Here is a 17,391-nt window from a genome sequence, read left to right as displayed (position 1 = left end):
TAGTTTTAGGATTTGAAGAATTTGACCAATAAAAGCCAGAACTACATACAGACAAACTGAAAGAGAGCATTAATCACACGCGCGCGGCACGCACACACATACACTCACACGCTCCTAATTCTGTGTCCTAATTCATGTCAGTAGGCTTGCTTCGCTGACAGACAGTGGCCGCATGCATGCAGGTCTTTGCTCTTTGCTGCTGCATGCGCCAAGAGCCATCTGTCCTGTAACAGAAAGAGCGGCGTAGATTATGTTGTCCAAAGAGAGAGAGAGGGAGAGAGAGAGAGAGAGTGTACGTGTGTGTGTGTGTGTGTGTGAGAGAGAGAGAGAGAGAGAGAGAGAGTGTGTGTGTGTGTGTGAGAGAGAGAGAGAGAGAGCATTACGCACACCCTGATCTTGTCCACACAGAACTAGTGTGGCGCACAGACAAACGGCAGCCCTCACAAAGTGGGAAGTTTTCGCCGAAGGATTCAGTGTAAAAATTAATCACCTTCATGTCGACTCTGTTGGATACTAACCCGCCGATGCTATGGTTACCTTTATTACGGTAGGAACAACTGATTTCATTTAACTGGGAACTTAGTGGAGTATTTTTGTCATGCAAAACTCTTTGGTTCTTTGACACCAGGTATAAGCCAAAGTGTGCGACTTGCTCAACATTATTTAAACGATGGTAACAGACTCAGATGATTTCTTATGAAGTGGATTAGGTAAACGGCTCTAGAGCTGCTGGATTTACAACTTGTACAAATGGCTTTAAAAAGTTTCAGAAATCCTGAATTTGGTAGAGAATCGTGTCTAAATATGTGCTGAAGATTTCGTATTTAGTTTAAAAAAAAAACTGTGTTATTTTGTGTTCACCGACTATTTCAAATTCTAACTTTAAGCTTTGGTCAGTAAAACCAAGTAAAAAGGGAAACTACCCAGAATGGACAAAGTAACGTATGTTGCACGTTTTCCTCGGAGTTTGGAACAGGTTGACTTGAAGGTTGGCTATTTACAAAGTTGGTTTACGCATACAAATGTTTGGAGCTCCTGTTGTTTAGTCACACGCGGGAGTTTTACCAGCGGATCTGTCCGAATGCGCACGAGAACGATGTGCCTCTGGATTACCCACGCGCTAATTGCTCCTCAGATCGCGGTTAGTGGCTGTGAAAGTTGATGTGTCACGGATGACTCCTACAATAAAGGTGGCCTGTGCGCACTGCTCTCTTTCTTTGCTTGTTGCTCGTTCCGTGTGTGTGCGTGCCCGTTGTTTGTATACGCATGCAGACTAAAACCTGTTAGACCTAAGAAGAAGAAAAAGAAAAGAAAAAGTGAGAGCTCTCCGGGCGCAAAGATACCCTCTCCAGAATCTTCTTACGTACTGAACTTGAGTACTGTAAATTAGTATTTTGTTAAAAATGCGCATGCAAGAAACATTCCCAACTCGTTTAAAATGATTGTGAAAACATACTTAAAATATTTGAATTGGGGTTGGAGTAGGTGCACGTGGGTACATTGTATAACTTTGTTCCCTTCCATCAAACCACCTCAGACTTCAGATTTCACTGTTGGCAGGTGTTAAATGAGTCGCATAATCCTCCCAGAAATACTGATGCTGTTAGCGGGTGCGTGGACTAACATGATGGCCTGATGAGGCGTGTGTATTGTAGGATCTGTGGTCTGGGCAGCTTTGTGTAATGGCGCGCATCTATGGGCGTATTCAGCCTTTTTGGTGGATGAGTCCCTGCTGCTGCTTCTCGTACACTTTTCTGAGTACGTGCGTGCGTCGAAGTGTGTATGCACGCCAAGAGGCCGCCGGAGCAGCTGTTGCGGTGGCGGATTTGAGCCTTTCCTGACATCCAGACACACAGCAGGAAGGGGAAATTAGGACACATGAAGGAGGCGAGAGAGGGAGACACCGGCTCAATTCCGTAACTTTATGGGCACTTGAGTCAATGATGGCCTCCCAGGAATCCTGAGAGAAGCTGCTGCTCCAGCTGTGAGCTGTTGCGTGCGGGCATGCCATGCAACTGCAGTTTAACAGCGTTCATTTTGTGCTTTACTGCAGGAAGAATGGAGAAAAAATAAGGAGTTAGGGTTGTGAACAGCGTAGGGGCGGTGCTCAGTGTAAGAACATGAAGTACAGTAGATATGGTTAAAAACACTATCATTTTATTGTGGACAGTTTAACTTTTTTTCTCTTGTTTATGCATCTCATCTCATAACTTGCTTGTATAGTTTTTGTTCTACATTCATTTCTTGTGGTGGTTTTTCTTTTAAATTACCTTGGTTTAAATTCCAAGAGTATCTTGAGAAAACATGTCGGGAAATTATGAATGCGCAGCTATCAAAGGGCTGCCGCCAAAAACACAAGAACCAAAGATCAAAATCAGAGCGAGCTTATTTCAACAGAAACAAACGTAATGAGGCATAAAATCAACGTTAACGAATGTGCAGAGTGAAAATGGCAGAGATCGTGCCAAGAAGCTTGGAGGTGTAAAAATGTGCGACTGTAACCTTATACAACACCAAAAAGTGTGCTTAGTACATTTTCCCTGACCAGATAGAAACTTAAATAAAGAAACAGATGCAATCACTTGTTCTGTTTAATTGGTCTCTTGTTGACCGATGGAGTTGGATTGGAGCATCAGCCAGGAAAAGGCAGTCTGGGTGGGTCACCAGTGTTATCCCATCACAGATGTTTTGTGACATTTCCAGATGGACTGACCAGAAGCTGTAGTGTCCCCGAACCCCCTTCCTCTTCTGGAAATCTGTTCCCCTCAACATGTGATGTTTTTTCACCTCTCCTTGTGCTGCAGCATTATGTATAATTCACTTTACAACTGACATTTCTCCACATAACCAGAAACTGTACAATTAAATCTTTCCAAAAATGGCAAATTAGTTTTATTAGATCACAGAAAACAAAAAATCCAACAGATGTATGAGTGAAGGATAAAGCAAAAACATATATATCAAAAAATGCAACGCTCTCAGGCTCAAATTAAACTTTTTGTTGCTAATGCGCAACCAAGTCCTGCAGTGGTACTTCTGAGTAAAAAAAAACTCATAAAATATGCATGTGGGGTAATCAGGTTGTTAGTTTTTGGTTAACAACTTTTACCATGGAAATGAAAGTAGTACATTATCTTTTAAACGCAAGCAGGCTTTTACAGAATCAGTGTTGGGATATTTTTAGAGAATCAATCTTGGATCCCAATCTCAGCTTTTTGTGGCTGTAACAAATTTCAAATTCATTTAGAGTTATGCAGAAATCACTACCGACAAGTCCTGTGCTATTAACTAACTTTGGCTAAAAAAACAAATTATTTAAAAACATGTATAGTGTGCTCATTTGGTATATTTTCCTGAAAAAAACTTGTTTTAATTCAGTTATTATTAACTAACAGTGATGAGGGTATTCTTTCAGGATAGGTCTACTGCTCGTACTCAGCTTAAGGTACATGCAAAATCCACAAAGGGTGATGGGCAGCAGGAAAAAAAGTAATCATTATATTCATCATGTTTCTTTTCAGTACGTTCACATGTGCGCTGAGTGCTCTGGCTGAGAGCACAGAAGCCAAAATGCCTTGATGTTCAAATATTCTTGTTGTGAAGTTAGTTAGTGGTGGTTTTTAAACTGTGGGTCACACTAGTGGGACATAGAGGACCAAAAAGGAATATCAACAGGTATCTGCTTCTGTACTCGGATACGCCACTTTTCTGATATCTAGCGTTGGAAAATGTGCTAATTACCAATATATTCACAAAGGCATTTATGTGTGCAGCACAACCTCCCACACTGAGGGGAAAAACAATTAAACAATTAAATCATGAGGGTACAAAGCCTGTAATATGCGATGGTGCCTGTGGAAAAACTAGCAAAAGTCGGCTAGCTTATCTAGCATGGGACAGCTTCCTATCTTAGAATTTTGTGGGATTATGGAAGCGGAGATTTCTACACTAACGCTTTGTTCTCCAGTACTCAACTTCTACCACACAAAAGGAGGCCTTTACGACATACGCTTCGTCAGTGTCTGTGTACAACTAAAAACTCTTGTTTGGGCAGCAAATAGGAAAATGGCACCACCTTATGGAGCTGTTCAGCAACTGCATTTTACAAGTTAATTATTAATTGAGATAAATTCCAAATAAGGCAGACCCCTAAATCCGATAGTTGAAACAACAAATAAAGTCACAAAAAATGATGCAAAGTCCTTGCTCAGGTTTCTGACCGTTTTTTCCAGTTTCTGGTTCTGTACTAAAAAAAACATCTGAAAAGGTTCTGTTTGGTCTGTTTGAGCCTGTTACTGTTTGTAAATTAAACTTTCAAAATAAAAAAAGATGCAACAAGAAGCTGCAAATTAAAACAAATGAAAAATATTCAGAAATTATGAATTTAATTTCTCATTTATTTTCATTACATCGTGTTCTGTAATCATCTTTTCTACATTTTTGGTCAACCATTGAAACTTTAATGCAGTATTATGGACTTGGATTAAACAGAAAGTTGGCAGAACATGTTCAATCTAGCATTACTATTCCATAAAATACTTGGAGAAGTGAAAGTGAAGAAATGTCACCTTCACAAGGACCAGTAGTAACTTTTCTGGTCCCAGAGGTCCATATATAATGCCGACATCCCCAAAAGCCCTCGACTATGTTTCTGGGTTTGAGATGCTTTTTGAGTGTTTTGTAATTAAAGTCAAGTACTCGAGACTTCAAGCACTTTTCTTAAAAAAAATAGAAAAGATTTCTGGTCAGCGAAGACCCATCAACATGCAGTTAAAGTCTAAATGTCAAGCAAATGAATCAAGAGCAATCTTAATACCAAAAGGGTGAGGAAAGCAAAGTATTAGTGGGTTTACCACAATCTTTAATTTCCCTCCTGTCTTCCCTTGCTCTTTGGTGTGGACCAAGCTGATTCTTTCATCCTATGGTCACAGATTCTCAGCCTCGCCTGCTCTGACATGGTTTACACATTTAGCAGAGTGTTTACGCTGCACATTCTTATGACTAGTTAGAGCAAAACATACTGTAAGGATGGGGATTAGGCAGCTCTGCTCTGTAGAACAGAAACGACACAAAGCAGGGGAGTTGCAGACGCATGCACGTATACATCCTCCACAATTCATTTAAGACGTTCATTACTTTGACCTGCAACCTTGAGTCTTGCTGTGATATAAAAGGCTCTAAATGGAAATCCTCATTAGCACAGTTCTGTTTGCGTGTCTATTTTTTTTCTTCATTTTCTTTAACGGTAATTCCCACAATTCCCAGAGAGTCAGAGTAGATAGAGATCATGAGGTTTCAAGGTGAAGCTTGGCCTTCCTTGCTGTGCAGTCATATGACAGTCCAGCTGTCCTCTTTCTGTTAGTTTTGAGACGGTAATCTTCCTCCCTGTCTCAACAATTTTCTTTATCTCCCTCACCTCCACTGTCTAGATCGTTATGTCCTTCATTCTTCACTCTTTACGTCTCCTTCCCAGACATTTTTCTTTCCACTCAAATTTTCAAATTAAGAGGGAAACTCTGTGATGAATTCCCATAAAAAGTTTTTTAAGTGGTTATTTATGTATAAACATAAAACCTGCCTGGCTCAACATAAGAGAGCCAGTATTCCACTTTGCTGTCTTATGACCTTTCAAAATGTCAGTTTTTCCAGAACAAATTAATATCTATTTAATGGAGTTAAAACAGTAGCAGAAGTACCTAAATACCTCATTTTTTTGTCTGAAAGCACTAAATGAAATCCTTTCAAACATCTCCTAACGCTCCTAATCTGACCTTGCATACAGAACATTTATGGGAAGTAGGTAACTAATCACAACGACTGCTTCCCGTTGGACTTGCAAGGCGAATTATTTAACTTGTTTATTTATTTCTGGCTCTGCAAATTTGAGACATAAATCTGAAACACAATCTTAGCTAATATAGCTTAGCTCCTCTCTGGAGGTCAATGCCAGCACCAGGGTGACTAGTTTTTTGGGGATCTATGCTTTTGCTAGCATTAGCAAATGTTATATGCTAATGCTACATTTACTAACATTTATAGTTGTGTACATTTTTAATAATGGGAGATATGAAATTGTGAGCTTTAATGTTGAGTCTCAGTTTCTAAATGTATCCCTTTCCTTTTTTTCTTGTTTAAAAAAAACAAAAACAAAACTTTGCTGAACAATGTTCCACAGAACATTGTTCCACATTGTTCTGTGGAACAATGTGGAACAATGTGGGGCCTGTTACTAATGCTGGGAGGTAGTCTAAAATTTTCTTATCTGACTTAGAAATAAAAATAGAACTAAACTGTGCAGACGCACATCACACAGAGCCAGTCAAAATGTGGGACATCGACTCAGTTTGTGGGACAGGGGCAAAAGGCCGTATAGTCCCACATCAGGTCACCCTAGTCAGCACTGAGAGGTAACATTTGCATCCATATTTTTAAATTTTTGTTTAACTTTTAGTGTTCCTTATTAAACAGAAAAGATTATGAGCTTTTCAAGTAAAAAATTCATATCATGTGGAGATATGCTCTGCTGAATATCTTAGATTTACCAGGAGCACAGATATATCGGCCTCTGTAGTAAAAGTACTCAACAGGGGATGCAGGGGTCAGATTGAGGGGCAACCACAGACAAGCCTGGCTACAAAACACGACCATTAGTTAACCAGTGACTTTTTTTTAAATGCCAGATTGTTTAATGAAACCATTTGTCTGTGTTGTTTATCTCGCAGGCTCAAAATAAATAAATAAATAAGACTAAATAAAATAAACTAAACTAAAAATAACAATTCTATGCTATATTCCATATCTTTTGTATTTAGCTACTTGACTATTCCCTTCGTCAAAAGGAGTCTAACGGTCAGATGGTGTCTAAAAAGATTATGTACACCTTTTCATTATTTTCGGTCACACTAATCCAATTTGCAACCTGATTTCATTTAGTTGTTATATCAGATTAAGATCTGGGGTCTTTCACCATTAAGATGATTATGGTTTCCCCGCTAAAACTATAAAACTGCAGGCAAAGTCAGGTCGCATTCTCTTCCAATCTGTCAGTTTCAGCAGAGATTTACAGCACCCAAGTGGCCCATGCGTAATCTATGGTGCTTCTCACATCTGCTAAATTAACAGTCATTATTTGATTTGCCAAGACATGACATGGAGGTGCTGCTTTTACTACAGATTATGTTGTCTTTCATTTCTTAATGTCACTTCCATGAAAAATGACTCCCTTGGAGGAAAAGTTTTGTGTTTTTCTCTACTTTTTAGCAGCAGTGGAATCCCACTCAACTTTAATGCTTCATTGAAAAAATGAAGAAAAAAAAAAAGCACACATGTCCAATGTGTCTAAGATGATGCGCAATCTTCTTTTTCTCCGTATAGAATGAAATGCCTATAGGTGACGTCTGTGAGGACTGATGTGGCCACCTTTGATATTTGAGCTGGCAGTTGTTCAGATGGCCTCGGGGAGAAACCTGCTGCCTGGTGTTTTTAACACAGACTCAGTCCCCTATACATGTCCCCTCATATGGTTTAACTCTAAACCAAACATGATACTAATCCCAACTAATGTTTATTTCAAAGCCCAGAAGCCCCAAATTTGGGGTAATCATCAAAGAAATGTTTCCAGTGGTGTGAAACACATTGGCACTAACACTAACATGTTTTGCAATCTTTCTTTCTTTCTTTTTTTTAAATTCTAGGTAGCCATCATTAGTGTATGACATAATACGGGTTTTGTCACATTTAAGCTAAAACTAAGTAACAGACTAATAAAAAGGTAGAAATTAAGTCAGCAAAATTTATGCACAGAATTCAGTAAGCCACAATGTTAGTCAAATAATCCATTAAAATGCTCCTGAAGGTACAAACACTACGTACAATTAGTGAAGAGGTCTAATTCAATGTCTGAGGCCTAGCAGACGTTGGCCTGGCTTCCAGCTGCCTGTGACAGGACTCCCATAATCAGTTTGGCCACACCTCTAACTCAATGATCTAGGTGGATGACTTAAAAACATCCAACTTCCTCAGAGTTAAAGTGAAGCTGTTCATAGAGGCTGAAAATGAATACTGTCTCAAGTGGCTCAGGAGGAACTGGAGTTTTTACCACTTCCACAGTGGCTTCATTTTTCAGCATTCTTCAGCTGTCCCTGGATTCCATTGTTGGCCTATCCATGCTTTTATCACTCAGGAATAAAGGACTGATTTTACTGATCTCTCTATTGCATTAGTGACATTGGCTGGGGGCAAACACACCCTGTGGATACATTTCTGACTGTATGCTAAATTAGTAACCCAAGTTCCTGTTTACAGGGTACTCCTGAACGTACAGGCAACTATGATTTGAATACTTGATAGGGAAGAAAAAACAAAAGCATAATCATTCTCAGCCAAGTACTGAACTATGTTTTGTTTCTGTGATTTCCAAGTGGAGTGCATTTTTGATACAAACTATAACTCACACTGAATGCAATGTGTTTCCTGTCTGTGTGTCAAGATTGGACTGAGTTATGATGAATGAGCGAGAAGAAGAAGCTTGGATTTATGACTTGGGTTGACCACACACAATATGTTTGACTCCCCAGTATAACTGGTCAGTAGGTTCATATTTGCGTAGCATTAAATCCATCATTCAAACATCTGAGTGAAGTAACAATAATCAAAGCACACTTTAAGTGAAAGGAGGCTTGTATAAATGTGGGGTGGTAATGCACTGGAAAGGCTGTTTGAATGATGTGTTTATGTGGCAGTTGGAAACATGAGAGCAATGCACGCTAACCCTATCACTAGACAAGGACGCTACAATTGGACTATTCTTCAAAAATCTGCATTACATATTTATGAAATATATGGAGCTTGGAACTATGGTGCAGTGTGTATTAAATCAGAATGAAACCAGCCTCCATACCCTTGTCTTCCACCGTATTACTTCCACTGATGGCTGGCCTCTTATGGTCCAATGTAGTCATAATTCTAGTACTAGTTGCACAGGCTTTGCATGCTATAAAGGTGACTTACTCTTTGTCTGTGCTTTGCCTGACAGTAAGTTTATTTCCTGAGTCCTGTGCAGTGTTGGGGAGTAACGGAATACATGTACCGCCGTTACATATTTAAAATACAAAATATGAGTAACTGTATTCCGTTACAGTTACCATTTAAAAAGGTGGGATGTAAAGGGATTACTCTGCAGTATTTTCCTGTTTCATATGTTAGGCTATGCCCTCTCTATTTTTGGTTTCCATGCCCCAAACAAAACACGCATTAAGAGGCTCTAAATTAGAGGCTCTAATGCCTGTGTCTCAATCTCGCGGCCCATGTCACCTCTACTTGCCGCCCGCATAATGACGTAAAGAAATATTTTTAAAAAAATTATTCACAAAAATTATTTAATATGAAGGCAATAGCAGAGTGTTACAGGCATCGCCCTAAAGAATGTAGCATCATGGGCAGTGTAGTCCGTGCTGCAGGGAGAATGGACTGCCATACCCGTTATGTGTCTGTGAGCGAGGGAGGGAGATAAAGGAAAAGTACGAGCTGTCATCGAGCAAAAACGGGAGCTGGAAGCATGTAAATATAATAATAACCACTGCAGCCAAGAAGAGTGCCTGACGAGCCCAGTTGTAAGTAAGCTATTAAGACTCGACTGTACACCGTGTTCATGTTTTCCTCCAAAACAACAAGTCCCGTTGAAGCAGACTTTCAACGCCTCTTTCTGTCTCTCGCTAGCAAAGTTGACCCAGACAACAAGGTAAAGCTAGTTTTCGGCTACGAGCCCGACACGAACCTGACGTATTAGCCAGATGTCCCTTTATATATGCACGGAATAGTTTTCTATACGAGATCGCTGCAAAAAGTGCAGCCTTACCTAATGTCCACACTACTGTTACTCATTTATATTAAAATTTAAACATCTAGTTGGTATTGGTATGGCAAGTAACCTTCAGTAATAGTAATAAATCACACAGCAATAGTACAATCATGTAGTTGTAAACAGCATGATAATATATTAAGTAATCCAAAGTATTCAGAATACGTTACTCTCATTGAGTAAAGTAACGGAATACGTTACAAAATACATTTCGGGGCATGTATTCTGTAATTGGTAGTGGAATACATTTTAAAAGTAACCTTCCCAACACTGGTCCTGTGTTCCTTTTCAAGACTGACTGGATGCGTAATCTGTAATCTGCACTATATCTGCTGCAAGTATTTGAGGCCTTTAATCTCACTTGTATTTCTATTCCGAGACCATTTAGTGATTTTACAAGCTACTTCCCTTTTCAGTTGTTTCAGTTTAAGATCTGAAACACAACATGACCTGAACTGATTCTGCAATACTATTCATTTTTTTCACATTTAAACATGAACAGTCTGAGTTATGTCTGGATAATGAAAGATAAACACATTAAAGGAGTTGCACTTACCCATCTCAGTTTTTGGGTTTAGTAAAACCAAAGGGAAAGACAGCCCAGCTGATATACCGTATATCATTTGGTATCTAATATCATGACTTCTTGCTACAAGCATGTGGAAGGACAATAGTGGTTAATTTGCCTGCATCTAATAAGCATTGCAAAACTAATGATAAAACAGAGGTTAGGCAATCCCTAACTTCCTCGAGAAACATGTTGCAAGTGATGTGGTGTGCTGCAACCCAACAGTCAATAGATGTGTTAAGGCAAATTAAAGCTTCATGGGAGATTCAAATGACTCAAACCTTGCAAATGATAAAAAACAGTCATTTGTTATAGTGTTTTCCCTGAGTGTAAAGGTCTTTATATGACTCTCAAACTCGTTTTATGTCAGTAACTTGTACAATTAGTGGCACTATGCTTTTTGCATGCCAGGTGTGACCATATTTGACAGGAGTTATCATTTAAACACCACTGTTGAGTGTAACACGTTACAAAGTAACACATGACTGTAGCACGTTCTAGAGCTGAGATATAGAAATTGCATTTATTTTTTTTTATTACACATTACACTGTTAAATAAAACATCTTAAAAAAAACTGTAATATTCCGGCAGCTGGGGCGCCAAAATACTACCGTAAAATAACAGAAAATAACTTTCTCATGAAAACACAGTCATTTTCAGTAATGAAAATAGAGTTTGTTGCGCTAATTTTACATGGGATTCTGCCTTTTCCAAGTGCTTTTAGACATTAAATTAGGAACATTTTAACGTGATCAAACAATGAAATTACCTATAAACAAGGTCAATGAATGTGGCAATATGAATTATAATACGTAAATCTACAGAAATATACAGTTAAATAATAATGGATTGCATGCCCTGGGACAGAGGCGAGGCTGCCATATCACACCATCACCAGCAGGTGAAGAGTCTTGACACACTACAGAGAGTGTCCGAGCCAGGGCTCGAACCGGCAACCTTCTGATCACAAGGGGAACTGCCAACTCTTGAGCTATGATCGCCCCGAAGAGCAATGATAATAATACTTATGTGATGCAACACAAGCTTATAGGAATCTTGTTATATACTTTTCCATAGCATTACATTTGGATTCAACAGTTCAATCTTTCAAATAACGGTCAGATATTTGTGAAATCATGATACATTTGTGAATCTGTATCTAAGTATGCATATGTACAGACAGATACATTTAATAATCATGAAAATTATGTTTTATTACATTACAGTGATTTAACGTTAATTTACATTTGAAATGTGAAATCACAGTCTATTTACGTAACTTTAATGATATTCTAGAAGAACAGAACAAAACTGTAAAATGCAGTAAAATACTTTTATATTAGCATTTTTTCCTGCAGTGCAGCCATACCCGCGACCTTGTGGTTGTTAGTTCACATTCATTGGCCGATGCTTAGCGTCATGTTATTATGTGTCCCAACATCCAACGGCATGTCACATTGTTTTCATGGCCACACCCTCACCCCAGGTGCAGAGGCCTATTTCTGTTCAGGAATGTTGTGAATACTTTGAGATTTATATTAATTGAAATTCCTACCTCTACATTTATTTTTTAAAATATATAATTAGCACAGCGTGGCCGTGCAATGTTTTATATGTTTTTTTTTTAGTTTTTATTCCTATTAATTATATTTTCACTTGTTACCTCTGAATTATTCAATCAGACCTAGATGACATGACATTTTCAGCAAAATTATAATTCAAATACTCCTTTAATTATTGATTATTCTCATTAATTTTCAATCATTTTATATATTTTTCCATAGTATTACATTTGAATTTAACAGATCATTCTCTCACATAACAGACAAATATTTGTGAAATTATGATACATTTCTGAATGTATTTTTACAATCTAAATATGCATATGTACAAAAAAAATATTTAAAAAACAAGTAAATTGTGTTTTACTATATTTACAGTAATGTTATGTTATTTTACCTTTGACATGTAAAATCACAGTCTACTTATGTAAATTTAATGATATTCTAGAAAGACAGTACAAAACTGTAAAATATACAGTAAGATACTTTGACATTACTATTTTTTGGAACAGTGTAGGTTAAGAGCAGATGGCAAATGCAAAGTGTGTCCAGGACAGAAACAGCGTCATTATACCACTAACGCAACTTCAACTTGCTGAGATCTGTACAGACAGGATGCTAATGCTAATCTAGCCCAAAGACAAGCGTGAGTCTTAAATTGAAGAGGTAACAAAGGCAGTGATCAGTGGTCAGGCTTGCACACTCTGTTTGGGCTGGTTTTCATCTTTGCTTTGTGTCATCAAGTTCTTGTTCATATGTAAAAACTAAAATAAAGATCATACGTGTGTCCTTATTAGGATAGGGATTAGTGTTGGTTTGTGGGATTGTAGCCCCAGGGTTATATTGTTAACTGGTTATTATGAGATACTGCGTTTTGGGCCAATGTACAGAACAACTGGAAAATAGTGTAACGAGTAGTGTAACAAATTATTTTCTCTGGAGAGTAATTAAAAATGTGCCTCATTACTAATGTGTAATACAGTACTTTTTTTGAACAATGATCCCAGCACTGATTAACATGAGCCAAGCCTGGTTTTTGCAAGCTCAATCCATAAACATCATGGGTGAAATGCACGCACACACACAAAGACCATGCGGTAAACGTACTTTCTAACACTGCTAAGCTGAGAATTAATACAAATAAATGGTGAGTAACTCACTTTTGAAACCAGGTTCCCGTAATCTCTGAAGGAAATGCAGCTTGTTTGTTTTTTTGGCACTTCTACACTGGCTTCATCTTTCTGCCCCGGTGGTTTCCACTTGCAAGAATCACACCAAAAATCAGTTGGCAGCAGCAGTGTTTTCCCCCTGGTACAGTATTACCTTTGTGCTTCCAAAAATGTAGTTTATCTCAGTTATTTGCATTTGGAACGTGATAACTGATGTGACAGAACCACAAGGTAGAATGTGTTAGATTTGGCAGCATGCAAAATTCAATCAGCTCAGACCAAGAGAAAAGAGTAAGGCTTACTCTTATTTTACATAAATCTGATAGTTTTTTAAAAAATATATATAGTGTTTGAAATGTTTTGTGTTAAAACAATTAACTGGAACAAGCAAATGATGAAACTTTCCACTGTAACATTTCTAAAAATAAGTTATTACTGTTGTTGTCAATGAATTTTCCTACCGAGCTGAATATTTCAGTGGGTAGTCTGAGTGTGTGTTATATATCCACAGTGTTGGGAAGGTTACTTTTAAAATGTATTCCATTACAGAATACATGCCCCAAAATGTATTCTGTAACGTATTCCGTTACGTTACTCAATGAGAGTAACGTATTCTGAATACTTTGGATTACTTAATATATTATCATGCTGTTTACAACTACATGAATGTACTATTGCTGTGATTTATTACTGTTACTGAAGGTCTGCGGCTCCGAACCGTAGTAAAGGGACCTCTGGCTAATACGGTGGGTTCTGTGTCGGGCTCATAGCCGAAAACTAGCTTTACTTTGTTGTCTGGGTCAACTTTGCTTGCCAGAGACAGAGAGAGGCGTTGAAAGGCTGCTCCAACAGAACTTATTGTTTCAGAGGAAAACACGAACACGGTGTACAGTCGAGTCTTAATAGCTTACTTACAACTGGGCTCGTCAGGCTCTCTTCTTGGCTGCAGTGGTTATTATTATATTTACATGCTTCCAGCTCCCGTTTCTGCTCGATGACAGCTCGTACTTTTCCTTTTTCTCCCTCCCTCGCTCACAGACACATAACGTGTATGGCAGTCCATTCTCCCTGCAGCACGAACTACACTGCCTATGATGCTACATTCTTTAGAGCTATACCTGTAGCATTCTGCCTATTAGCTTAGCACAACAACAACAAAAAGGCCTCTCTCACCCAGGAAACACGCAGAGAGAGAGTGTCACCCTGTAACCATGGCAACCGTAACGCTGCCGCCTGGAACAACAGAACGTAGCTGTCAAACAAAACCCAAACAGTCCTGACCCGCCACAATATGAAACAGGGAAGTACCGCCGAGTAATCCATTTATTTCAACAAAGTAACTGTATTCTAAATACCACCTTTTTAAACGGTAACTGTAACGGAATACAGTTACTCATATTTTGTATTTTAAATACGTAACGGCGGTACATGTATTCCGTTACTTCCCAACACTGTATATCCAGTAGTGATGGGATTTCCGGCTCTTTTTAGAGATCCGGCTCTTTCGGCTCGGCTCACTAAAAAGAGCCGGCTCTTTCGGCTCCGAACCGGCTCTTCAGGTTGTTTTGTTGCTTTAATTATTTAATCATTAACAATAATATAAAATCATGCAGAAAAGGAATTACTAATGTAAAAAAAGTGGTTTTATTTATATATGTTTATATATGGCCCCTAGAGACAAATCACGTACAAACTCTAAAGCATATATAAACTCCAAAAAACACGTACAAACTCCAAAACACATTTCTAGCGTTTACTGAACACAATTGAAAACGTGTGTATTGTTTGTGTATTTATAGACAAGCACTCATATTTATTCAAATAATTTAAAAAAAAGTTCATTTACCTGTTACTACCACACACCAAATCCGGTTGTTGATACTTCCTGGCTTGTGTAGCCACTAGGTAACAAAAGCTCAACACTGCGCCCTAGCATCCTGGAGCACTTCTGTTGTCTTTTGTACGTGCTTCTGAGTTTTTACGTGTTTTGGAGTTTGTACGTGTTTTGTCTTTAAGGTAAATGGTAATGGTAAATGGCCTGTATTTGTATAGCGCTTTTACTAGTCCCGCCTAGGGACCCCAAAGCGCTTTACACGTCCAGTCATCCACCCATTCACTCTCACATTCACACACTGGTGGAGGCAAGCTACAGTTGTAGCCACAGCTGCCTTGGGGCAGACTGACAGAAGCGAGGCTGCCATATTGCGCCATCGGCCCTTCTGGCCAACACCAGTAGGCGGTAGGTGAAGTGTCTTGCCCAAGGACACAACAACCGAGACTGTCCGAGCCGGGGCTCGAACTGGCAACCTTCCGATTACAAGGCGAACTCCCAACTCTTGAGCCACGATCGTCCACCATAAATATACTTTATTTATTCACTCCACATAAAATGTAATAAATAAATCATATAATACAAAAAACAACTATTTACATTTTAAACTTTTAACTATTTAAATTTTCAGCTTTTTCCTTTTAAACAAATTTAACGTGAAACAACACAAAACACTTGTGCACTTGTGCTAAACTCCGCGCATGCGGAGTTTAGCGGAAAAAAGGGCGAGAGAGAGGGTGAGAGAAAGGAAAAAAAAAAACCTCACGGCTCCCAATAAGGAGCCGGCTCGCGTCGTTCACTTCAAAGAGCCGGCTCTAAGAGCCATTTCGTTCGCGAACGACCCATCACTAATATCCAGAGCATCACACACTATCATTTTATCAAATGCCATTGGCACAAGGTGTTGTTTGGTGTTCTGGTCATATCGTAATTGGACACCAACGGGTAATGATTCTGTTTTAAAGAAACATTCACAGCAAAGTCACTGTCAGATATTTGTTTTTTAAACATTAATTTTTCTGTTTTGCTTTACTTCATCTTTTCCGTTGCGCTCAGTTAGGTTTCTGAATTAAATTATGTGGTTTTCAATTCAATTTCAATTCAATTTTATATATATAGTGCCAAATCACAACAAATGTCGCCTCAAGGCGATTTATGTCAAGGCCGTTTGATTTATGTAAAAATACATTTCCCTTACACATCCTCAGTAAGTACTGATAACAGTCCCGAAGCGGTAATGGCACCAAGAGAGTACTTTTGACTGCTCAAGGCATCTGCTTCAAATGTTTATCTACTCCTATTGGTGCTATCAGAATACCGCTATATTGAAAAATTATCCTAACGGTTACGAAGTGTGTTGCAATGTGACACTCAGGAGTCCTGAAGAAGCATCCATATGTGGTGACTTGGGAATACAAACAGGTTGAGGAGACCAAGGTTAGAATTTTTTTCACATTCACCAAAAACCACATGGTTTGCAGAATACGTTTACATTGCATGTAAATGTGACTTTTTTCCCTAAACCACATTTAAGCAACTGCTTTGCCATTCTTAGTGGTGTTCAGGTTGTGTGTCAGGTTTCCGCTCATCAGCACTTTTCATTCAGCACAATTTTTTTTTGGCAGAATGAAAGAATTCAAAAATAAAGAAAGACAGAAAATAACGTGATGAACAATTAGAAATTCTACAGTCCGGTTAGTTTGCCAAACCACACCAAACCCACAGCCGAAATATTGACAGGAGGTAGTTAATCATTCAGTATGTGGTGGTTTCTGCTGTCCAAGAACAACGGCAGTCTTATTTGGGCAAGAAGAATTAGGCATGTGTCTTTAACATTTCAAATCCTTTGAGCCAATATTACTTTATTGGAAACTGTAACCTCTTGGAATACTAATAAAATGATTTTTTTTCTGTTTTTTGTAAAGGGGTTTAGGAATGCTTGTGTTCAAAGTGCCTGACAGCAGAATAAGCACCAGCACCCAGGGTGGAACAAACACATGATGAATGACTATACTTAAGATGACCTCTAATGACAGCATTCAAACCCTTAACTTTACATTTACCAAAGTTTAATCAGAACTCTGTAATCTGTACACAAAACTAGTGAGTCTGAGAGAAATGTGTCATCTGTGTCATTTATTTGCTCAGAAGTTACATAACCTTCAATCACGTCTAACAAATCAATAAACACATTCACACAAGCCTGCATTGGTCTTTCAAAGAAATAGGGCAAAAACTAATGACTGTAAAACACAGTTATCAATTTAGTTATCAGTCTGGCTTTAACTCCTGCCAATTTTCCTTTAACCACGGGACACACAGCCAGCAAAATACTCCTATTTGGATCTCAAGTCAGATGACAAATAGTGCCTGCGAGAACAAAACAGCAAAGCAGGTTCTA

General features: G+C 38.6%; 1 protein-coding gene across 1 annotated transcript in view; it reads left to right on the top strand.

The window, feature by feature from the left end:
* Positions 1-209: 209 nt before the first annotated feature.
* Positions 210-17,391, top strand: part of ntf3 (neurotrophin 3) — a 41,239-nt gene continuing 24,057 nt past the window's right edge. The window contains exon 1 of the mRNA XM_085137529.1: positions 210-547. Coding sequence (XP_084993655.1) covers positions 530-547 — 18 coding nt within the window. The 5' untranslated portion in view covers positions 210-529. The remainder of the gene's footprint in view (positions 548-17,391) is intronic.

This window comes from Neolamprologus multifasciatus, chromosome 17 (genome assembly GCF_963576455.1).
Source record: "Neolamprologus multifasciatus chromosome 17, fNeoMul1.2, whole genome shotgun sequence".
In the NCBI taxonomy this organism is placed as follows: domain Eukaryota; kingdom Metazoa; phylum Chordata; class Actinopteri; order Cichliformes; family Cichlidae; genus Neolamprologus; species Neolamprologus multifasciatus.
This window is presented reverse-complemented; position numbering and strand designations above follow the sequence as displayed.